Genomic DNA, 25,911 nt, shown 5'->3' with positions numbered 1-25,911 from the left:
AGGGAACCTTGGTTTTCAAGGGATATTGGCGATCTGGTTAAGAAGAAGAGAGAGGTGTATAGCAGGTATAGGCAACAAGGAGCAAATGAGGTACTTGTAGAGTATAGAAAATGTAAGAAAATATTAAAGAAGGAAATCAGGAAGGCAAAAAGAAGACATGAGGTTGCTTTGGCAGATAATGTGAAGGTAAACCCGAAGGGTTTCTACAAGTATATTAAGAGTAAAAGGATAGTAAGGGACACAATTGGTCCCCTTGAAGATCAGAGTGGTCGTCTATGTGTGGAGCCTCACGAGATGGGGAAGATCTTAAACAGTTTTTTTGCATCAGTATTTACTCAGGAAACTGGCATAGTGTATAAGGAAGGAAGGGAAACAAGCAGTAGTGTCATGGAACATATAGAGATTAAAGAGAAGGAGGTGCTTGCTGCCTTACAGCGAATAAAGGTAGATAAATCCCCCGGGCCTGACATGATATTCCCTCGGACCTTGAGGGAGACTAGTGTAGAAATTGCAGGGGCCCTGGCAGAAATATTTAAAATGTCCTTAGCCACGGGTGAGGTGCCGGAGGATTGGAAGGTAGCTCATGTTGTTCCGTTGTTTAAAAAAGGCTCCAAAAGTAAACCAGGTAATTACAGGCCAGTGAGCCTGACGTCAGTAGTAGGTAAATTATTGGAAGGTGTTCTGAGAGATCGGATATATAATTATTTGGACAGACAAGGGCTGATCAAGGATAGTCAGCATGGCTTTGTGCGTGGTAGGTCGTGTTTAACGAACCTTGTAGAGTTTTTCGAGGAGGTTACCAAGAAAGTAGATGAAGGAAAGGCTGTGGATGTTGTCTACATGGACTTTAGTAAGGCCTTTGACAAGGTCCCACATGGGAGGTTAGTTCAGAAGGTTCAGACACTTGGTATCCATGGAGAGGTTGTAAACTGGATTCAAAATTGGCTGTGTGGGAGAAGACAGAGAGTGGTAGTGGATGATTGCTTCTCAGACTGGAGGCCTGTGACTAGTGGTGTGCCTCAGGGATCTGTGCTGGGACCATTGTTGTTTGTTGTCTATATCAATGATCTGGATGATAATGTGGTAAATTGGATCAGCAGGTTTGCTGATGACTCTAAGATTGGAGGCGTTGTGGACAGCGAGGAAGGCTTTCAAAGCTTGCAGAGGGATCTGGACCAACTGGAAAAATGGGCCAGAAAATGGCAGATGGAATTTAACACAGAAAAGTGTGAGGTGTTGCATTTTGGAAGGACAAACCAAGGTAGGACATACACAGTAAATGGTAGGGCACTGAGGAGTGCGGAGGAACAAAGGGATCTGGGAGTTCAGATACATAATTCCCTGAAAGTGGCGTCACAGGTAGACAGGGTTGTAAAGAAAGCTTTTGGCAAACTGGCCTTCATAAATCAAAGTATTGAGTATAGGAGTTGGGATGTTATGGTGAGGTTGTATAAGACATTGGTGAGGCCAACTTTGGAGTATTGTGTGCAGTTCTGGTCACCGAACTTCAGGAAGGATATCAGTAAGATTGAAAGAGTGCAGAGAAGATTTACTAGGATGTTGCCGGGTCTTCAGGAGTTGAGTTACAGGGAAAGATTAAACAAGTTAGGACTTTATTCCTTGGAGCGTAGAAGAATGAGGGGAGATTTGATAGAAGTTTACAAAATTATGAGGGGTATAGACAGAGTAAATGCGAGTAGGCTCTTTCCACTTAGATTAGGAGAGATAAACACGAGAGGACATGGCTTTAGGGTGAAAGGGGAAAGGTTTAGGGGGAACATTAGGGGGAACTTCTTCACTCAGAGTGAGAGTGTGGAACGAGCTACCATCTGACATGGTAAATGCGGGCTCACTCTTAATTTTTAAGAATAAATTGGATAGATACATGGATGGGAGAGGTCTGGAGGGTTATGGACTAGGTGCAGGTCAAAGGCATTAGCAGAATAATATTTCGGCACAGACTAGAAGGGCCGAATGGCCTGTTTTTCTGTGCTGCAGTGTTCTATGGTAAGATCTTCATTTTTTTTGGTTTTCGCTTTCTCTCTCTTGCTGTCCTCTGAAGACTGAACCAACCTAACAATAGAATTGAATCTAACAGCATTGGTACATGAATTTTCTAAGAGCTGTTAAAATGGAATGAAGCTCCTGCCCCAACATGGCCTTTTCTTGTGTTAACACCCTATTCACTGCTGACAAGTCCAGCACTTCAACTAGCTTTTGTTTTATTCATTTATGGGATGTGGGCTTCGCTGGCTGGACCAGCATTTATTGCTCATCCCTAAATGCCCTTGAGAAGGTGGTGGTGAGCTCCCTTCTTGAACCGCTGCAGTCCATGTGGTGTAGGTACACCCACTGTGCTGTTAGGGAGGGAGTTCCAAGATGTCGACCCAGCGACAGTGAAGGAACAGCGATATATTTCCAGGTCAGAATGGTGACTTACTATGGGAGCTGGAGAGGCAGCAGACCTGCGGAGGAGCAACCCAGAGCGTGAGCAGATAAACTGGGGCCGAGACTTGAGGTCTACAATTAACGTGGGAGTCGGAGAGGCAGTGGGCCTGCGGAGGAGCAGCCCGGAGTGAGAGCAGATAAATCGGGACCGAGACCTGAGGCCCATACTTACCTTGGGAGTTGGAGAGGCACACCAATCAGCTGCTCGGGAGAGTTCGAAAGGAGAATGAGAAAAAACAAATGCTGACATCACAGGAAAACTATAAGTTCATTGGTTGGCAAAACACTGCTGTTGGCAACTGTCTTTAAATTGCTGTGAATTAGAAAAGCGTATTCTTTCTAAAGAAAAAGCTACACTTGGATTTAAGTGAGAAACACCATAAGGGAAAGTCAGGGCCAGTTTAATAAAGTAATATAAGCAAAACCAAGTTAAGACATGGCAGGGCAGCTCGGTCAAGTGGAATGTGTGGCCAGTAATATGTGGGAGGCCATGGACGGTACCAGTGTCCTTGCTGACCACATGTACAGGAAGTGCTGCCAGCTGCAGAAACTTGAGCTCTCGGTTTCCAAGCTTGAGCTGTCTGCAAGGCTCAGAGCTACGTGGATAGCACATTCAGAGAGGTGGTCACACCTCAGCTTAGGAGCCTGAAAGCAGAAAGGGAATGGGAGACCACCAGGCAGTCCAAGAGAACTAGGTAGGTAGAGCAGGAGTCCCTTGGGGTCCCGCTCACAAATCGGTTTTCCGTTTTGGAAGCTGGTGAGGGCACTGGTTCCTCAGAGGAGTGCAGTCAAAGCCAAGTTTGTGGCACCATGAGTGGCTCGGCTGTACAGGAGGGGAGGAAGATGAAAGTAAGAGCAATAGTGATAGGGGATTCATTAGTTCGGGGAACAGACAGGCGTTTCTGCGGCCGCAGATGTGACTCCAGGATGGTATGTTGCTTCCCTGGTGCCAGGGTCAAGGATGTCACAGAGCGGCTGCAGGACATTCTTCTAGGGGAGGGTGAACAGACAGAGGTCGTGGTCCACATTGGTACCAATGACTTAGGTAGGAAGGGGGATGTGGTCCTGCATTCAGAATTTAGGGAGCTCGGGAGAAAATTAGCAAGCACAACCTCAGATGTAATAATCTCTAGATTACTCCCATTGCCACACGCAAGTGAGTACAAAAATAGGAGGATAAGGCAGATGAATGTGTGGTTGGAACGATGGTGCAGGAGGGAGGGCTTTAGATTCCTGGGGCTGGATCTGGAGGAGATGGCACCTGTACAAGCCGGACGAGTTGCACCTGAACAGAGCTGGGACCAAGCTTCTTGTGGGGTGTTTTGCTAGTGTTGTTGGGGGGGCTTTAAACTAACTCGGCAGGGGTGTGGGAACCAGGAGAGAATATGAGAGAGCAATTGCAGGGTGTACAAAATACTGGGAGAGACAGGTAGCATTATTATAAAGAATAGTAAGTTAACAGGTGGAGTTGGAGCAAGGAAGCAAGTAATGAAGTCTAAATCAGGGTTACTATGCATGTATGTGAATATTCCCGTGTACAAGGTGCTCAGAAATGATAGGAAAGGAAGAAGAGGAGGGGTGACGGTATTGGTTAAGGAGAGCATTGCAGTGTTGGAGAGAGGGCATAATCAATTTGGCTAGAGCTAAGGAATAAAGGGGGGAATTAAGTTGCTCAGTGTAGTCCATAGGCCACCAACTAGTGGGAAGGATGTATAGGAACAAATTTGCAAGGACATTACAGAGAGATACAGGCATTATAGAGTAGTTATAATGGGGGCCTTTAATTACCCGAATATTGACTGGGACAGTGATAATGTAAAGGGCGGAGAGGGGTTAAAGTTCCTAGACTGTGTTCAGCAGAATTTTCTACAGCAGTATGTTTCCAATCCAACAAGAAAAGACACACTAAAACAAAAACAGAATTACCTGGAAAAACTCAGCAGGTCTGGCAGCATCGGCGGAGAAGAAAAGAGTTGACGTTTCGAGTCCTCATGACCCTTCAGCAGAACTGAGTAAAGTTAGGAGAGGGGTGAAATATAAACTGGTTTAAGGTTGGCGGGGGAGTGGGGGGGGGGGGAGAGAGAGAGAAGTTGTTGGGGTGGTGGGGGGGGGGGGTTGTAGGGACAAGCAAGCAGTGATAGGAGCAGATAATCAAAAGATGTCACAGACAAAAGGAACAAAGAGGTGTTAAAGGTGGTGATATTATCTAAGAAAATGTGCTAATTAAGAATGGATGGCAGGACACTCAAGGTACAGCTCTAGTGGGGGTGGGGTGGAAAGACTGACTGGGTATTACAGTTATAGATTGAAAAATAATGGAAATAGGTGGGAAAAGAAAAATCTATATAAATTATTGGAAAAAACAAAAGGGAGGGGGAAGAAACGGAAAGGGGGTGGGGATGGGGGAGGGAGTTTAAGATCTAAAGTTGTTGAATTCAATATTCAGCCCGGAAGGCTGTAAAGTGCCTAGTCGGAAGATGAGGTGCTGTTCCTCCAGTTTGCGTTGGGCTTCATTGGAACAATGCAGCAAGCCAAGGATAGACATGTGGGCAAGAGAGCAGGGTGGAGTGTTAAAATGGCAAGCGACAGGGAGGTTTGGGTCTTTCTTGCAGACATACCGCAGGTGTTCTGCAAAGCGGTCGCCCAGTTTGCGTTTGGTCTCTCCAATGTAGAGGCGACCGCATTGGGAGCAACGAATGCAGTAGACTAAGTTAGGGGAAATGCAAGTGAAATGCTGCTTCACTTGAAAGGAGTGTTTGGGCCCTTGGACGGTCAGGAGAGAGGAAGTGAAGGGGCAGGTGTTGCATCTTCTGTGTGGGCATGGGGAGGTGCCAAAGGTGGGGGTTGAGGAGTAGGGGGTGATGGAGGAGTGGACCAGGGTGTCCCGGAGGGAACGATCCCTACGGAATGCCGCCGGGGGGGTGAAGGGAAAATGTGTTTGGTGGTGGCATCATGCTGGAGTTGGCGGAAATGGCGGAGGATGATCCTTTGAATGCGGAGGCTGGTGGGGTGATAAGTGAGGACAAGGGGGACCCTATCATGTTTCTGGGAGGGAGGAGAAGACGTGAGGGCGGATGCGCGGGAGATGGGGCGGACACGGTTGAGGGCCCTGTCAACGACCGTGGGTGGAAAACCTCGGTTAAGGAAGGAGGAGGACACGTCAGAGGAACTGTTTTTGAAGGTATCATCATCAGAACAGATGCGACGGAGGCGAAGGAACTGAGAGAATGGGATGGAGTCCTTACGGGAAGCGGGGTGTGAGGAGCTGTAGTCGAGGTAGCTGTGGGAGTCGGTAGGCTTGTAATGGATATTGGTGGACAGTCTATCATCAGAAATTGAGACAGAGAGGTCAAGGAAGGGAAGGGAAGTGTCAGAGATGGACCATGTGAAAATTATGGAGGGGTGGAAATTGCAAGCAAAATTAATAAATTTTTCCAGGTCCAGACGAGAGCATGAAGCAGCACCGAAGTAATCATCGACGTACCGGAGAAAGAGTTGTGGGAGGGGGTCGGAGTAGGACTGGAACAAGGAATGTTCCACATACCCCATAACGAAAAGACACACTGTTGGATCTGGTTCTTGGAAATGAGGTGGGCCAAGCAGATCAAGTGTCAGCGGGGGGAACATTTAAGAGACAGTGATCATTGGATCCTAAGGTTCAGGATGATGGTAGAAAAGGACAATGGGCAATCCAGAGTAAGAATAATTAACTGGGGGAGAGCCGACTTCAATGGGGCAAGAACGGAGCTGGGCCAGATAGACTGGAACCAAAGGTTGGCGGGAAAAGCTATAGCTGAACAATGGGCTACCTTTAAAAAAGAAATGGTTCAGGCACAGTCAAGATATATTCCATCAAAAGGGAAAGGTAGAGCAAACAAATCCAGAGCTCCCTGGATGAAAAAGGAGACAGAAATTAAGATAAAGAAGAAAAAGTGCACTTATGACAGGTGTCAGGTAGAAAATACAATTGAGAACCAAGGGGAATACAGAAGGTTCAGAGGAGAGGTGAAAAAACATATTAGAGAAGCAAAGAGGGATTATGAGAAAAGACTGGCAGTCAACATAAAGGGGGATCCCAAAGTCTTCTATAGACATATAAATAGTAAAAGGGTGGTAAAAGGAGGAATAGGGCCGATTAGGGACCTAAAAGGGAATTTACACATGGATGAAGGGGCTATGGCTGAGGTATTAAATGAATACTTTGCATCTGTCTTGACCAAGAAGTAGATGCTACCCAAGCCGTGGTGACAGATGAGGAAATTCTGTCACTAGAAGGGTTCAAAATTGATAAGGAGCAAGTGTTGAATAGACTGTCAGTGTTTAAAGTTGACAAGGCACCAGGGACTGGATGAGATGCATCCAAGGATATTGAAGGAAGTGAGAGTAGAAATTGCAGGGGCGCTGGCCATAATCTTTCAGTCTTCTCTAGACTCAGGGTGGGTGCCAGAGGACTGGAGAATTGCAAACATTACGCCCCTGTTTAAAAAAGGTTGTAAGGATAAGCCCAGCAATTACAGACCAGTCAATTTAACTTCAGTGGTGGGCAAGATTCTAGAAACAATTATTCGGGATAAAATTAGTAGTCACATGGAAAAATATGGGTTGATAAGGAAGAGCCAACATAGATTTCTAAAGAGGAATCATATTTAACTAACTTGCTGGAGTTTTTTGAAGAGGTAACAGAAAAGGTCGATGAGGGTAATGCTGTTGATGTGGTGTACATGGACTTTCAAAAGGCATTTGACACAGTGCCACACAACAGACTTGTGAAAAAAGCTATAGCTCGTGCAATAAAAGGGGCAATAGCAACATGGATACAAAATTGGCTGAGTAATACGAAAAAGAGAGTAATGGTCAATGGATATTTTTTGGGCTGGAGGAAGGTTTGTAGTAGAGTTTCCCAGGGGTCAGTATTGGGACCCTTGCTTTTCCTGATATATATTAATGGTCTAGATCTTGGTGTGCAGAGGGCAGTTTCAAAGTTTGTGGATGATATGAAGCTTGGGAGTGTTGTAAATTGTAAGGAGGACAATGTAGAACTTCAAAAAGACATAGATGAGTTGGTGGAGTGGGCAGATAGGTGGCAGATGAAGTTCAATGCAAAGAAGTGGAAGGTGATGCATTTTGGTAGGAAGAACATGGAGACTCAATATAAAATAAGGGGTACAATTTTTAACTGGCAGAGGGACCTGAGTGTTTATGTGCATAAGTCATTGAAGAGGGCAGGACAGGTGGAGAGAGCAGTTAATAAAGCATATAGTATCCTGGGCTTTATTAACAGGGGCATAGAGTACAAGACCAAGGAGGTTATGCTGAATTTATATAAGACACTCGTTAGACCTCAGCTGGAATATTGTGCACAGTTCTGGGTGCCGCATTATAGGAAGGATGTGAACACATTGGAGAGAGTGCAGAAGAGGCTTACAAGAACAGTTCCAGGGATGAGGAACTTCAATTATATGGATAGATTGAAGAGGTTGGGACTGTTCTCCTGAGAGAGGAAAAGGCTAAGAGGAGATTTGATAGAGTTGTTCAAAATCATGATGGGGCTAGATAGAGTAGATAGCAATGGTAGCTTGTAAAAGGATCTAGAATGAGACAGCACAGATTTAAAGTGATTTGCAAAGGAAGCAAATGTGGTGTGAGAAAAAGCTTTTTCACATAGCGAGTGGTTCAAGTCAGGGTTGCACTGCCTGGAAGTGTGATGGAGGCAGGTTCAACCGAGGCATTCAAGAGGGCATTCAAGAGGCATTCAGATAGGAAAAACCTATCTGATTCACTAATGCCCTTTAGGGAAGGAAAACTGCCATCCTCACTTGGTCTGGACTACATGTGACCCCAGATTGGGCAGCCCTTAACTGCCCTCAAATACAAACACATGAAGTAGGAATAGGCCACTCAGCCTCTTGAGCCTGCTCCACCTTTCAATAAGATCATGGCTGATATGACTGTAACCTCCACTCCATATTCCTGCCTACCCCAGATAACTTCACCCTACCCTGTGCTTAAGAAGAATTTATCTAACTCTGCCTTCAAAATGTTCAAAGACTCTCTCTACTTCCACCACCTTTTGATGAAGAGAGTTCCAAAGACTCACGGCCCTCTGAGAGAAAAAATTTCTCCTCATCTCCGTCTTAAGTGGACAACCCATTATTTTTAAATAGTGACCCCTCGTTCTGGATTCTCCCACAAGAGGAAACATCCTTTCCACATCCACCCTGTCACGATCCCTCAGGATATTATATGTTCCAATCAAGTCGCCTCTTACTCTTCTAAACTCAAGCTGATACAAACCCAACTTGTCCAACCATTCCTTATAAGACAATCCACCCATTCCAGGTATTAATCTGGTAAACGTTCTCTGAAATACTTCCAACACATTTACATCCTTCCTTAAATGAGGAGACCAGTATTGTACACAGAACTCCAGGTGAGGTCTCACCAATGCCCTATATTACTGAAGCATAACCTCCCTTACTTTTGTATTCAATTCCCCTCGCAATAAATGATAGCATTCTATTAGCTTTCCTAATTATTTGCTGTACCTGCAAACTAACCTTTTGCAATTCATGCACTGGAGCACACAAATCCCTCTGAATCTCAGAGCTCTGCAATCTCTTACCATTAGATAATATGCTTATTTTTTATTCTTCCTGCCAAAATGGGCAATTTCACATTTGTCCACATTATGCTCCATTTGCCAGAATTTTGCCCACTCACTTAACCCATCTATATTCGGAACTCGTGCAGTGAGTTCAGTTTTAATGACACCATGTATGCCCAAATAGATGGTGGTGCCATGGGATACCCTCTGGGCCAACTCTCACAAACATCTTTGTTGGGTTTCATGAGAAACGTGTCTTCGATGGAGTGGCACCTAACCTCCCACCCCTCGCATATTTCTGATATGTGGTTGATACGTTTGCTATATTTAAATCCACAGCTGCATGTAACAATTTCCTTGCATGTCTTAATGGGCTCCATCCTGTGCTCAAATTCACCTTTGAAACGGAGCAGTCAAATTAACTCCCCTTCCTTGACGTACTAGTTGAGAAATCTGCCAGGGGTTTCTCTACCACAAGCCTACCTTCACTGAATCACAGAATCACACAGTGCAGAAGAGGCCCTTCGGCCCATCGAGTCTGCACCGACACGTGAGAAACACCAGACCTACCTACCTATCCTCATTTACCAGCACTTGGCCCATAGCCTTGAATGTTATGACGTGCTAAGTGCTCATCCAGGTACTTTTTAAAGGATGTGAGGCAACCCGCCTCCACCACCCTCCCAGGCAGCGCATTCCAGATCGTCACCACCCTCTGGGTAAAAAAGTTTTTCCTCACATCCCCCCTAAACCTCCTGACCCTCACCTTGAACTTGTGTCCCCTCGTGACTGACCCTTCAACTAAGGGGAACAGCTGCTCCCTATCCACCCTATCCATGCCACTCATAATCTTGTACACCTCGATCAGGTCGTCCCTCAGTCTTCTCTGCTCCAACGAAAACAACCCAAGTCTATCCAACCTCTCTTCATAACTGGTCAATATACATGTTTGGATTCTTACAGTTCCACATGCTATAAGATTGGTCTTATCAGAAATAAGTGACAGCCATTCGCTGACTCATTCCTCAGAATAATGCCTTAACCAATCAGGGTCCAGCTGCCTGGTTTAAATTTCAAACGCTTGGCAGTTAACTGTCAGTCACCATGCATTCTTCATGGTAACGCCTCTACCAAACAGAGTCCACTTCCCAACCAATCAGCACTCTCTTCACATACAGTATAAACTGTGGTTTTCCCCATATATTGGTATTCTTGCAAAGTGTTCTGATGAGTGCAAGACGAAAAGCTTCAACATGTCTCTTTTTTCAGCAATACTCAAGTTCTGTGCTACCAAACGGCTATGTAACTATATTTCTTTGTAGCCTCCTTATGTCCTCTTCATAACTTACTGTTCTATCTATCTTTGTGTCATCAGCAAATTTAGCAATCATGCCTTCGGTCCCTTCATCCAATAAATGAATAAAGTTTAAAACACTGACTTGATTGAATAGTTTGAGGAAGTAACAAGGAGGATTGATGAGGCTAGTGCAGTTGATACAGTCTAATGGATTTTAGCAAGACTTTTGACAAGGTCCCACAAGGCAGACTGGTTTAAAAAATAAAAACCCGTGGGACCCAGGGGAATGTAGTAAGCTGGATACAAAATTGGCTGAGTGGCAGGAAACAAAGGGGAATTTTTGATGGGTGTTTTTGCGACTGGAAAGTTGTTTCCAGTCAGGTTCTGCAAGACTCAGTACCAGGTCCCCTGCTTTGTGTGGGATATATTAATGATTTTGACATAAGTGTAGGGGAATGATCGAGAAGTTTGCAGATGAAACAAAAATTAGCTGCCCGGTTGATAGCGAGGAGGATAGCTGTAGACTGCAGGTTGATATCAATGGACTGGTCAGGTGAGCAGAAAAGTGGCAAATGGAATTTAATCCAGAGAAGTGTGGGGTGATGCATTTGGGGAGGTCAAACAAGGCAAAGGATTACACAATAGATGGGAGGATAATGAGCGGTGTAGAGGAAGTGAGGGACTTGGAGTGAACATCTACAGATCTCTGAAGGCTGCAGGACAGGTTGATAAGGTTGTTAAGAAGGGATATAGAATCCTTTCATTTATTAACTGAGGTATAGAATATAAGAGCCTGGAGGTTATGCTGGAACTATATTAAACATTAGTTAGGCCACAACTTGAGTACTGTGTGCAGTTCTGGTCACCTCATTACAGAAAGGATGCAATCGCATTAGAGAGGGGAAAGAGGAGATTTACGAGGATGTTGTCAGGACTGGGAAATTGCAGCTATGAGGAAAGATTGGATAGACTGGGGTTGTTCTCCTTCGAACAGAGGAGACTGAGGGGAGTTTTGATTGAGATGTACAAGATTGATGGGGCCTGGATAGAGTGGATGAGAATGGCCTATTTACTTTAGCAGAGAGGTCAGTGACTATGCAGCATAGACTTAAAAGTGATTGGTAGAAAGATTAGAGGGGAGATGAGGAAAACCTTTTCATCCAGAAGCTGATGGGGGTCTGGAACTCTCTGCCTAAAAAGGGTAGCAGAGGCAGAAGCCCTCAACTCATTTAAAGGGTGCCTGGACATGCACCTGAAATGCCGCAACCTGCAGGGCTATGGACCAAATGCTGAAAAGTGGGATTAGGCTGGGTGGCTGATTTGTTCAGCCTGCGCAGGAAAGGTGGGCCAAGTGGCCTCTTTCTGTGCTGTAAACCTTCCATGGTTCTACAATTCTAAGGGAGCCACAGGTTACTGGGGGTAGGCGAGAATGTGGAGTTGAGGCCACAATCAGTTATGATCTTATTGAATGGTGCAGCGGGCTACAAGGGCCAAATGGCCTTCTCCTGCTCCTAATTCGTATGTAAAAAGAAACAGCAGCAATTTGGAAATAAATAGAAATTCTTGCCATTCTGAAACTTGTCATTTCAATTCAGCGCTTGCTGCTTACAGGAAATTGACAGATTAATCCAGGATCTGTTAGAGCAATTACTGATCAGTTTCAATTCATTCCCGGCTGCCAAACATTCCCTTGCTGCTTCTTCCCACTGCCGCGCCCCCACCACGATGGGCAGATATTCTTTGTGACCTCTCATGCTCCCCTTTCCCCAGTCAAACAGGCACTCTCTTGCAACTTCTCACATCCAGTAACCTCCCCACCCACTTCAGACTCAACACTGCTGCTCTGGTCCTCAGGCCTAGCACTGCCACTAGTGAGTCTATCAGCAGTAAACGCAGGAAAGAAACAGCCTGTGATTGGAGGAGCAGCTCCTTATAGAATCTGTCACTTCCACTTAAGTGTATTTTGAACATTGGTTGGCAGGTCGGAAATTGGATAAGTCTGGCCTAGAAGGACCAGGGAAGCAAATGCATGGGAACACCACCATCTGCAAGTTCCCCTCAAAGTCATCTTGACTTTGAAGGAACGGCGATATATTTCTATGTCACCGGGTCAAAATCCTGGAACACCCTTCCTAACAGCACTGTGGGTGTACCCACACCACATGGACAGCAGCGGTCCAAGAAGACAGCTCACCACCTCCTTCTCAAGGGCAATAATGGGCAGGCAGTGGCGGCATAGCGGTACTGTCACTGATTAGCATTCCAGAGACCCAGGGTAATGCCCTGGGGACCCAGGTTCAAATCCCACCACAGCAGATGATGAAATTTGAACTCAATAAAAATCTGAAATTAAAAGTCTGATAACAACCATGAAACCATTGTTGATTGTTGTAAAAACTCATCTGGTTCACTAATAACCTTTAGGTAAGGAAATCTGCTGTTCTTACCTGATCTGCCCTACATGTGACTCCACATGTGGTTGTGCGATTGACCCTTAAATGCCCTCTGAACAAAGGGCAATAAATGCTGGTGTGGCCAGCGAAGCCCACATCCCACAAATGACAATTTTTCCCCACTAAGTTTGTATATGTGGAGTAGTGTGTGCATGTCCACTTGCACATACAGTAATGAGAGAACTGGTTGCAGCTGTTTTACTGGAAGTACAAACCACAGCTACAGTTTGTCCTACTGCTGAATCAGAGTTTGTAGACACAGAAATACCAATGTGGGAAACAGATTAACTCATCAAAGCTTAGTTTCCCTTAAACCACTAGAGGGAAAAACTCAGAAACAATGAATAGTATACAGATTAAACTCAGGAATGGAGTATACAGATTAAGTGAAGGTACTAAACTGGGTGCTCACCAGGAGCCAAGTTCTGGCAATTGTGAGGCATCAGAGGACAGCATGTTTGTGGTTCCTTGGAAAAGTCGCTTTGGTTGGCTTTCAGATTCCATCTCACCTGGAATTATAAATAAAGATTAATCACTGGGGCCGCAGACACTGTTTTTCTTTGCAAAAAAGTGTCAGCTGTGTCTCAGAGGGTAGCATTTTCACCTGAATCAGTAGCTTAAGAGTTCAGGACCAACTCCAGAAACTTGAGGGAAGAATCTAGGCTGATTTTCCTACTACAGTACTGAGAGAGAGTTGTACTTGTTGAAGATGCTGTCTTTCAGATAAGTTGTTAAACCTCCAAGGTGGATGCAAAGATGCCAAGGCACTATTTCGAAGAACAGGGGAGTTCTCTCCAAAATCCTGCCCAATATTTATCCCTCAATCAACATCTGGTGATTATCGCATTGCTCTGAATGGGAGTTAACTGTGTGCAAATTGGCTGTCATATTTCCTATATTATAACAGTGACTACATTTCAAAAGTACATAATTGGCATTGACTTTGGGACGTCCTGAAATCATGATAGATGCTGCGGGTCTCTGCTTAACACTGACTCAGTCAATGTTGCTTTGCTGTAACATTGGTCATAAAGCAGGGACTATATGGCCATTTAACATTGTGACTTGTACTATAACGTCGTTTGTCACAGATTTCCTGTTCTGTGGCCTGTTCATCTCTCACACATACACGGCATTTTGTGCCATTTTTCCCAGCGCTATTGGAATCAGTGCACCGCCATTGGAGACATCTTCTGTTGCTCCTCTTGCACTGTACTGTAGCCCAAGACCCTGATGTCCGCTGCCACCATGGGGGAGTTTCTTCAGATGGCTCTTCTTTCCCCTTGCCCCCATTCCTGCTCACAGCAGATACTGAAGTCCTGGGATTTCTTCTGCTGCTCGCTGCACCGACCAACATCTGCCATTAGATGGAGTCTGGTCACTCCAAAACCAGCTGGTGAGTACAATTTATTTTTATTTATTTATATTAATCCTGTATTTCTTTTATGTTTTAAAATTTATTTTATTTTAAAGGTTATTTCATTTACGAATGTAGGCATTTATGAATATGAATTCAACTTATAACATTTTAATTTTTTTCCTGACAAGAAAGGTTGTGAAGAGCCTAACTACAGCTTTTACATTGATTGTAATGGGAAAATCTGATTCGCTTAAAGTTGTTTCACTTAAAGTTACACTTTTCAGGAATACAACTACAATGTTAAGCAAAGAAACACTGTAAATGCAAGTTTTGTTTTCAAACGGACCAATGTGGGAAGATTACAAGTTACAATTGCAGAGAGAAAGATGCTTTTTTTAAAAAACACTTTTTCAGGATTGGGCATTGCTGGAAAAGCCAGCATTTTTGCCTATCCCTAATTCCCTTGAGAAGGAACCACTGAAGTCCATGTGGTGTAGGTACACTCACAGTGCTGTTAGGGAGGAAGTTCCAAGATTTTGATCCAGTGACAGTGATATATTTCCAAGTCAGGATGGTGTGCGACTTGGAGGGGAACTTGCAGGTGGTGGTGTTCCCATGCATTTGCTGGCTTTGTCCTTCTAGGTGGCCGTGGGTTTGGAAGGCGTTGTCTAAGGAGCCTTGGTGAATTGCTGCAGTGCATCTTGTAGATGGTACACACTGCTGCTGCTACTGTGCATCGATGGTGGAAGAAGTGAACATTTAAGGTGGTAGATAAGGTGCCAATCAAGTGGACTGCTCTGTCCTGGATGGTGTCGAGCTTCTTGAGTGTTGTTGGAGCTACACTGATCCAGGCAAAAGGAGTGTGTTCTACCACACTCCTGACATGCGCTTTGTAGATGGTGGACGGACTCTGGGGAGTCAGGAGGTGAGTTACTCACCACAGAATTCCCAGCCTCGGACCTGCTCTTTTAGCCACAGTATTTATGTGGCTGGTCCTGTACAGCTTCTTGTCAATGGTAACCCCCAGGATGACCATGGTGGGGGAATTTGGTGACGGTAATGCCAGTGAATACAACAAAAGAGTTAGGCACAGGAGTAGGCCATTTGGCCCCTTGAACCTGCTCTGCCATTCAATGAGATCATGGCTGATCTGATTCTGGCCTCAAATCCGCTTTCCTGTTTGCCCCCATAACCCTCGACTCCCTTGCTGATCAAAAATCTACCTAACATAGCCTTGAATTGAATATATTCAATGACTCAGCCTCCACTGCTCTCTGGGGAAGAGAATTCCACAGGCTAATCACTCTCTGAGAAAAAAAGAATTCTCATTTTAGTCTTAAATGGGAGACCCCTAATTTTTAAACTGTGTTCCCTTGTTCTAGATTTTCCCACAAAGGGAAACATCCTCTCAGCATCCAACCTGTTAAGTCCCTTCAGGATCTTAGTTGTTTCAATCAGATCACCTCTGCAAAGATGCTTCAAGGGGATTTGGAGAGGCTGAGCGAGTGGGCAAAAATTTGGCAGATGGAATAGAGTGTGGAGAAATACAAGGTAAAAACAGAAATACAGAGTATTTCTTAAATGGTGAGAGTCTAGGCATTGTTGAACTTGTTCACGAGTCACTGAAAGCTAACATGCAGGTACAGCAAGCAATTAATAAGGCCAATGATATGTTGGCCTTTGTTACAAGAGGTTTTGAGTATAGGAGTAAAGATATCTTACTGCACCTGGTAAGACTGCAGCTGGAGTAGTGTGTGCAGTTTTGGTCTCCTTACCGAAGGAAAGATATACTTGCCATAGAGGGATTGCAAAGAAGCTTCACGAAGTTAATTGCTGGCTTGACGGGGTTGTCTTATGAGGAACGATTAAATAGATTGGGCCTTTAATCTCTGGAGTTTAGAAGAATGAGAGGTGATCTCATTCAAACAGACAAAATTCTTACAGGGCTCAGCAGGATAGATGCAGGAAAGATGTTTCCCCTCGCTGGGATATCTAGAACTGAGTCACAGTCTCAGGATAAGGGGCCAGTCATTTAGGACTGAGACGAGGAGGAATTTCTTCAATCAGAGGATGGTGAAGCTTTGGAACTCTCTGCCCCAGAGAGCTGTGCAGGATCAGTCATTGAGTATGTTCACAACTGAAATTGATAGATTTCTACATATCAAGTTGGCCAGACCAGGTAAGGATGGCATTAGTGAACCAGATGGGTTTTTATGACAATCGACAATGGTCATCAGACTTTTAATTCCAGATTTTTTATTGAATTCAAATTTCACCATCTGCTGTGGTGGAATTCAAACCCCAGAGCATTACCCTGGGTCTCTGGATTTCTAGTCCAGTGACAATACCACTATTCCACCACCTCCCATTTTCTTATACGTTCTCTCATTGTTCTAAACTCCAATGGATATAGGCTGCTTAACCCTTCCTCATATGTCAAACCCCTCATCCCAGGAATCAGTTGAGCAAATGTTCTAATTCAATCATATTCCGTTTTAAGTAAGGAGACCAAAATTGTACATAGTACTCCATACATGGTCTCACCAAGGCCCTGTACAACTGTAGCATAACTTTCCGATTTTTATATTCCATTCCCCTTGCACTAAACACCAATATTCCATTTGCCTTCCTACATACTAACTTCTCGTGATTCATGTACCGGTTTAACCAGATCCCTCTGTACCATAGAGTTCTGCAATCTCTCTCTATTCAAATATTATACTGCTTTTTTACTCTTCCTGCCAAAGTTCACATTTTCCCACATTATACTCCATCTGCCAAATTTTTGCCCACTCACTTAACCTGTCTAAATCCCCCTTTAGACTCTTTATGTCAAGGGGAGATGGGTTAGAGGTGGTTTTCTAGAGCAGTATGTTGAGGAATCGACTAGAGAACAGGCTATTTTGGATCTCGTGCTACGTAATGAGAAGGGGCTGATTAATAGACTTATTGTAAAAGAACCTTTAGGGATGGATAACCATAATATGATAGAATTTTACATTATGTTTGAAAGTGAGGCAGTTCAATCTGAAGCCAGAGTGTTAAATTTGAACAACAGGAATTATGAATGTATGAGGGGAAAGTTGGCTGAAGTGGATTGGGAAAATACTTTAAAAGGTATGATGGTACATAGGCAAAGGATAGTCTTTAAAGAATTATCACATAGTTTACACATTCCTTCAAGGCACAAAAGCCCAAAAAGAAAAGTCAGTCAACTGTGACTGACTAAGGAAATTAAGGATTGTATAAGATTAAAAGAAAAGGCCTATAAAGTTGCCAGAAATAGTAGTAAACCTGAGAGGATTTTAGAATACAGCAAAGGAAGACCAAGAAACTGATAAAGAAAGGGAGAATAGAATATGAATGTAAACTAGCAAAAAACATAAAAGCAGACTGGAAAAGCTTCTATACCTACATAAAAAGGAAACCTTTGTTTAAGACAAATGTGGGTCCATTATAGGCAGAGTCAGGAGAATTTATTAAGGGGAATATAGAAATGGCACAAGCTAAATAATTACTTTGCATCTGTCTTCACTGAGAAAGATACAAGAAATCTCCCCGAATTAGAGATCCAAGGGACGAGGGAAAATGAGGAATTGAAGGAAATTAGTATTAGTAAGAAGGTTGTTTTGGAGAAATTAATGAGATCGAAGGTTGATAAATCCTTGGGACCTGATATTCTACATCCCAGAATATTGAAGGAGGTAGCTATGGAGATAGTGGATGCATTGGTGATCTTCCAAAATTCTATAGATTCTGGAACAGCTTCTGCAGATTAGAAGGTAGCCAATGTCACTCCGCTATTTGAGAAGGAAGGGGGAAGAGAGAAAACAGGGAACTACAGGCCTATTGGCCTTACATCAGTAGTAGAAAATACTGGAACCTATTCTAAAGGATGTGATAAATGAACACTTGGTCATAATGATCTGATTGGACATAGTCAACATGGATTTATCTGTGGGAAGTCATGTTTGATGAACCTGTTGGAGTTTTTTTGAGGATGTTACTAACAAAATTGATAAGGTGGATGTGTTATCCTTGGATTTTCAGAAGGCTTTTGATAAACAGGAGTTTGGTTAGCAAAATTAAAGCACATGGGACAGGAGATAATATGCTTGCATGGATTAAGGATTGGTTAACAGGCAGGAAACAGAGTCGGAATAAATGGGTCATTCTCGCGCTAGCAGACTGTGACTAGTAGCGAACCACAAGGATCAGTACTCAGGCCCCAGCTGTTCACAATATATATCAATGATTTGAATGTGGGAACCAAATGTAATATTTCCAAGTTCGCGGATGACACAAAGCTAGGTGTGTTGTGAGGAAGATACAGAGCGGCTTTAAGGAGATTTGAACAGATTTAGTGGGCAACAACATGACAGATAGAAAATAATGTGAGGTTATCCACTTTGGTAGGAGGAATGGATGTGCCAGGTATTTTTTAAATGGTGAGAGATTAGAAAGTGTAGATGTACAAAGGGACCTGGGTGTCCTTGTCCATAAGTCACTGAAAGCTAACATGCAGGTGCAGCAAGCAATTAGGAAGGCTCATGTCTAACCAATTTGATTGAATTTTTCAAAGAGGTGACCAGGTATGTAAATGAGGGCAATGCATTTGACATAGTCTATTTGGGCTTCAGCAAGGCTTTTGATAAGGTCCTGCATGGGATACTGATAACTGGATCCAAGGCAATTTGGCAAACTGGATCCAGAATTGGCTGAGTGGCAGGAAGCAGAGGGTGATGGCCGAGGGGTGTTTTTGTGGCTGGATGCCTGTGTCCAGTGTGGTCCCACAGGGATCGGTGTTGGGTCCCTTGCTGTTTGTGAGATATATATAAACGATTTAGTCTTGAAAGTAGGAGGGTTGATCAGTAAGTTTGCGGGTGACACGAAAATTGGTGGGGTGGTAAATATTGAGGAGGATAGCCTTAGATTACAGGAGGATATAGACAGGCTGGTCAGATGGGCTGATCAGTGGCAAATGGAATTTAATCCAGATAAGTGTGAGGTGGGACAAACAAGGCACGGGAATACACTTGGGCAGGACAAACAAGGCAGGGGAATACACAATGAATTGTAGGACCCTGGGAAGTACCAAGGATCAGGGGGACCTTGGTGTGCCTGTCTACCGGTCCATTAAGGTAGGGGGACAGGTAGATAAATTGGTTAAGAGGCATATGGGATACTTGCTTTTATTAGTCGAAGCATAGAATATAAGAGCAGGGAGGTTATGCTGGGACTGTATAAAATGCTGGTTAGGCCACAGCTAGAGTATTGCGTGCAGTTCTGGAATCCACATTATAGGAAGGATGTGATTGCACTAGAGAGAATGCAGAGGAGATTTACCAGGATGTTGCCTGGGCTGGAGAGTTTTAGTTATGAGGAGAGATTGGATAGACCGGGGTTATTTTCCCTGGAGCAGAGGAGATTGAGCGGGGACATGATTGAGGTGTATAAAATTATGAGGGGCATAGATAGGGTAGACAGGAAGGAACTTTTCCCCTTGGTGGAGGGATCAATAACCAGGGGGCACAGATTTAAGGTAAGGGGCAGGGGGTTTAGAGGGGATGTGAGGAAGAATTTTGTCAGCCAGAGGGTGGTGGGAATCTGGAACTCTCTGCCTGAAAGGGTGGGAGAGGCAGAAACCCTCATAATATTTAAGAGGTATTTGGATGTGCACTTGCGATGCCATGGCATACAAGGCTATGGGCCTAGTGCTGGAAAATGGGATTAGAATAGTTAGGTACTTGTTTGACCAGCGCAGACTCGATGGGCTGATGGGCCTTTTTCTGTGCTGTAGACCTCTATGACTCTAATGGAATGTTAGCCTTTGTCACAAAGGATTTGAATACAGGAGTAGTGAAGTCTTGCTTCAATTGTATAGAACCTTGGTTAGACCACACCTGGAGCAGTGTGTGTAGTTTTGGTCCCCATACCTCAGAAAGGATATTACTGCCATAGAGGGAGTGCAGTGAAGGCTCACCAGACTTGTTCCGGGGATGGCAGGACTGTCTTATGAAGCGAGATTGGGCAAACTGGACCTGTATTCTCTAGAGTTTCAAAGAATGAGAGGTGATCTCATTGAAACCTACAAAATACTTAAAGGAACAGACAGGGCAGATGCAGGTAAGATGTTTCCCCTGGTTAGGGAGTCTTGAACCAGAGGACACAATTTAAAAATAAGGGGGAAAACTTAGGACCTAGATAAGGAGGTTTTTTTTTTTGTACTCAGTGGATTGTGAATCTTTGGAATTCTCTACCCCAGCAGGCTGTGGAAGATCAATCACTGAGTACCTTGAGCAGAGATTGACAGATTTCTAAATACCAATGAGATAAAGGGATATGGGGACAGTGTGAGAAAAAGGCACTGAAGTGGATGATCAGCCACGTCCGTACTGCATGGCGGAGCAGACTCGATGGGCTGAATGGCCTACTTCTGCTTCTATGTTCCTATATTCTCTTTTTGGAAATGTCTGGCACTTGTGTGAACACAAACGCTACTTGCCACTTATCAGCCCAAGTCTGAATGCTGTCTGGGTATTGCTACATATGGACACAGACTGCTTCATTATTTAAGTTTTGTATTTACATCGTTTGCATTTGCACTTATCACCTCATCAAGACAACTCACTGAATTATTTTTGAAGATTTGGCACTCTGGTTTGCATAGCATGATCCGACAAAACTGTAAGGAAGGAACTGATTAATGGATTTTTATGGTGTCAGTCGAGGGATAAATATTGACCAGGAGAACGCCCTTGCTGCTCTTCCAATAGCGCCATTAGATCTTCTGCATTCAACCAATCAAGTCAAAGGACTTTCCTCAAAAGGTGCCAGATTGGATTCTGAACTCAAAAGTAGGAGTGGGGTTTGAACCTATGACTTTTTAACCCAGACACAATCAACTGTACTTTTCATGGCACCTTGACAGAACAATATAAAATCATCTTCTTTAAAGATAAAAGTGACTTTTGGTTCACTGAATGGTTACCTTTTCTTTTCAAAGGCCCCAGTGCACTCGGTCTGATGCAGTTGATTGGACTCTGACTCCTCCTACTGAAAGCACAATAAGCATCAACAGATTAAAACTATACTCCACAATTTCAAGATTCCTTTATTAACCAATGGCATGAACAAAACCAAGCAATCAACCGGAGCCCTAGTATCTATGAGCTTCGACAGGCAGTAGTTTTGGGTTGAATGATTTCTCTCCAATCATGAACTAAAGGAATACTCAAGATCACAAGACAACAAACAGCAGCAAAGTATTCAGATATTTGCATGGAACCATTTTTCAGAACATTAAATTTAGCAATACTTTCAAATTCACTTCTGCAAAACTGGAATCTTATTCATTGTCACAAAATACAAAGTACACACTTTACACAAGAACCTTGATGATCCCCTAGGCAGGTTCTTAAGGCTGTAAATCGCAGAGAAGAAACATACCCCCCAGTGATGTCACACCTCACAAAGAACAAATTCAGCTCCACAGTTCCTCAGTGAGAAGATACCAAGAACATGGAGTTGGAATAATTCCAATCTATTGAATAGGTTGATTACATTCACACCACTCACAAACCTCACACCCCATCATGCTTCTACAATTGGAAAAACTTATGTCAAAAGATACTTAACAGTTTGACAGTTTTCAAAGTGGAAAAGTTACCCAGTCAGGATGGGATGCATCCTAGGTTACTGACTAAAGAAAGTGTGGAAATTGCGCAGGCTCTGCCCATAATCTCCCAATCCTCCTTGTGGAGAGTGGGGTGGAGCCGGGGGCAGGGTGGGGTGGGGGAAGAATGCTGCTGCCAAAGCACTGGAAAATTTCAAATGTTACACCCATGTCCAAAGTGGGAATTGAAAAGCCCAGCAAGTAGAGGCCAGTCAGTTTAATATCAGTGGGGGAAACTTTTAGGGACTAGAATGCAAGACAAAATTAATTGATATTTGCGTATATGGACATTTTAGAGAAGTTTCACAAAATATCAGATAATTTGCTTGTTAACAAAATTAACACCCATGGGATTAATGGGACTGTGGCAGCTTGGATACAAAACTAGCTAAGGGACAGAAAGCAGAGAATAGTGGTAAACTGTTGTTTTTCAGACTAGAGGGAGGAATACAATAGTGCTTTCATGGGTCAGTATTAGGACCATTAGTTCTTTTGATATATACTAATGACCTGGACTTGGATACACAGAGTATAATAATAATAATAGACTTTGAGGGGGACATAGTCAGACTGGTGAAAGAGGCGGGCACATGGACCTTAACCTTCCTGGAAGAAAACATTAACGGGCATCAGGGTCATTTCCGGGTCCTGACCTCCCCCCTGTCAGCATTCCTATGCAATCAGGAGATCACCAATTAACAGAGGAGATGGTTGTGTAATGGTAATGTCACTAGACTAAAAATCTAGAAGCCCAGGTTAATGATCTGGGGACATGGGTTCAAATCCCACCTTGATAGTTCATGGAATTTAAATTCAACTAATAAGTCTGGAATATAAAGCTTGTCTCAGTAATGGTGACCAAGACAACTATCATTGATTGTTGTAAAAACACATCTGGTTCACTAGGACGTAGGAACAGGTGTAGGCCATTTGAGCCTGCTCCACCATTCAATAAGATCATGGCTGATCTGACTGTGGTCCCAGGTCCACTTTCCTGTCTGTACCCCATAACTCTCGACTCCATTGCTCAACAAAAATCTGTCTAACTCTGCCTTAGATAAATTCAAAGACTCAGCCTCCGCTACTTTCTGGGGAAGACAATTCCACACACCAATAACCCTTTGGGAGAAATAGTTTCTCCTCATCTCTGTCTTAAAAGGGAGACCTTTTATTTTTAAACTATGTCTCCCCCATAAGAGGGGACATCCTCCGGATATCCGACCTCTCAAGTCTCCTCAGGATCTTGTAGTTTTCAATAAGATCACCTCTCATTCTTCTAAACTCCACTGGGTATAGGCCTAACCTGTTCAACCTTTCTTCATAAGATAACCCCTTCATCCCAGGAATGAACCTTTTCTGAACTGCTTCTAAATCAATTATATCTTATTTTTAAATGAGACCAAAACTACATACATTACTCCAGATGTGGTCTCACCAAGGCCCTGTACAGCTGTCGTAAAACTTCCCTGCTTTTATATTCCATTCCTCTTGCATTGAACGCCAACATTCTACTTGCCTTCCTAATCACTTGCTGTACCTGCATACTAACTTTGTGATTCATGCACCAGGACACCCAGATCCCTCTGTACCACCAAGTTCTGCAATCTTTCTCCATTTAAACAGTACACTGCTTTTCTATTCCTCCTGCCAAACTAAACAAGTTCACATTTACCCACTTTATACTCCATCTGCCAAATTTTTGCCCACTCACCTAACCTGTCTATATCCCTTTGCAGACTCTTGATCTCTTCTTGACAATTTACTTTCCCATTTATCTTGGTGTCATCGGCAAATTTAGCTACCATACATTCAGTCCCTTCATCCAAGTCATTGATATAGATTGTAAATAGTTGAGGACCCAGCACTGATCCCTGTGGCACTCAATTAGTTTCAGCTTACCAATCTGAAAAAGGCCCATTTATCACTGCTCTCTGCTTCCTGTTGGGCAACCAATTCTTTATCCATGTTAATATGTTACCCTCTACACCATGTGCTCTTATCTTGTGTGGTAACCTTTGATGTGGCAACATATCAAATGCCTTTTAGAAATCCAAGTACACCACATCGACCAGTTCCTCTTAATCCACTTTGTCAAAAAATTCAAAAAATAGATTAGTTAAACAACATTTCCCTTTCACAAAACCATTTTGGCTCTGCTATAAACTCCTTTATAATGGATTCTAGCACTTTCTCTATGACAGATGTTACGTTAACTGGCCTACAGTTTCTTGCTTTCTGCCTCCCTCCTTCCTTGCATAAAGGTGTTACATTGGCTAATTCCCAATTCACAGGAACCTTTCCACAATCTAAGGAACTTTGGAAGATTATATCAATGCATCAGCTATCTCTGTTGCCACGTCTTTTAAGATCCTAGGTCCTGGGGCTCGTCAGCCTTTAGGTCTAATAGCTTTTCTAGCACCTATCCCTGGTCCTTTAGGGAAGGAAATCTGCCATCCTTACTCGGACTGTCCTATATGTGACTCCAGACCCACAGCAATGTAGTTGACTCTTAACTGCCCTCTGAAATGGCCTACGAAGCCACTCATTGCAAGGGCAATTATAGATAGGCAATAAATGCTGACCTTGCCAGTGACACACACATCACATGAAAGAGCAATGAGAAAAAAACAGGCTGCCTCTACATTCACCATCTAATTAGGGATGGTGGGCAGTGCACGGATAGGGGAAGGCCTGAAGGGAGGGCTGGTTGGCAGCCCCACTGGGATGGTGAGCACTGCTCAGGCAGATGGAATGCGAGAGGGCGCCGCAAAACACTGAAGGGTCCAAATGACTTACGAGAAACTGTTAGGGGCATCAGTCTGAAGGTGGAATGACTCCAAAGGAATGCATTCAGCTGCGGATGTACCACATACAACCTTTCTGATCCTTTATCCCAACATGTATAACAGGCTATGATGGCAGTACTACTTCTGTTGCGAAGCTGAATCCAAGTGTTGCCGGGCTCCGGACACAACAGGGAGTCCTCTGATACAGGCAAACTTCCCTTCCTCTCTGAAGATCACCAGTATTTGAGGTCTTAGTATTGTTCGGAAATAGAGATAGTTTACGTCAGTTACATTGGTATTTGTAGGTGTTAGGAATGAGTTTTAGCTTTAATGTCTAAGTTTGATTTGCATTTCTGCCTTTGTGTGTTAAGAAAGGTCAAATTGAGTTTTAGTTTCACTTTAAAAGGTGCTTGCATTTCTAATAAGATTTTTGCTACTGTAAGCTAAGTTAAGCAAATATGAGTCGGAAAAAAAAGCGCTGTTGCCTAGCAACAGAGGCTCAGAGAGGTAGGTCCCTCCCACAGATGCACACACAAAGAACTAGAAAAGCAGTTTTGAGTTTAGTTTTGAAGGTAGCTGCCAGGCAGAAGCAGCCTAGAACAGGCAGATAGCTAGTTCCAAGCTAAAGTTGGTTTTGAAAGTTAAGACTGGGGCAAAAGGGGCAGATAGCCAGTCCCAATCTAAAGAAGAAAGTCCCCAAGAATCCAGGGCAGTGGAACAGGAGAAAGTCCCAAGCAGACCTTCTAGTCAAAGGAAGGTCAGGAGTCTGGAAAAGGTCCTGTTAAGTGAGGTTGAGAGTGAGGGGCAGAGAGAAAGGCTCCAAGCTTCAGATTTAAAGAGACAAAAGCTGCAGAAAGCAGATTGAAAACGAGAACAGTTTGCATGAGGCCAGAGGTCCAAAGAAATTGTTGAAGGTCTGTAACTCTTTGATATGGGCACATGAAGCAGTGGTGTACTGTTGACAGCTGAGTCGGTGAGAGAGAATGCGTGGAAGACAGCTTGAATGCATATGGTGACCTAGGGAACAGGAACATCGTAAGGAGAGATCGAAACCCTGGAGGTGACCCCTTGCGCAAGACATCTGAGAGAAAGTGTCGGTTTGGGAGGAGATTCCAAAGTGAGATTTGTTAGAAAGCTAGAAATTGGAACTGCTGGAACTGTGACCCTCGCCCCAGCAAACACTGAATATCCAGCTCCCAATTACTACATCCCAATATCTCCCCCCAACCCCCTCAGTGATTCCCTGCTGTCCCACCTCACCACAATGCCATCAAACACAGGACTTCCC

The 25,911-nt window shown here is 43.8% G+C and overlaps 1 protein-coding gene across 1 annotated transcript in view; it reads right to left on the bottom strand.

Moving 5' to 3' along the window:
- Nucleotides 1–25,911, bottom strand: part of pabir2 (PABIR family member 2) — a gene marked incomplete at its 5' end in the record, with an annotated part of 113,111 nt that overhangs the window by 9,085 nt on the left and 78,115 nt on the right. The window contains 2 exons of the mRNA XM_078536097.1: nucleotides 13,215–13,311; nucleotides 21,154–21,218. Of these exons, the coding sequence (XP_078392223.1) occupies nucleotides 13,215–13,311; nucleotides 21,154–21,218 (162 nt within the window). The remainder of the gene's footprint in view (nucleotides 1–13,214; nucleotides 13,312–21,153; nucleotides 21,219–25,911) is intronic.

Source organism: Cetorhinus maximus, unplaced genomic scaffold (genome assembly GCF_964194155.1).
Source record: "Cetorhinus maximus unplaced genomic scaffold, sCetMax3.hap1.1 HAP1_SCAFFOLD_896, whole genome shotgun sequence".
NCBI classification, from domain to species: domain Eukaryota; kingdom Metazoa; phylum Chordata; class Chondrichthyes; order Lamniformes; family Cetorhinidae; genus Cetorhinus; species Cetorhinus maximus.
This window is presented reverse-complemented; position numbering and strand designations above follow the sequence as displayed.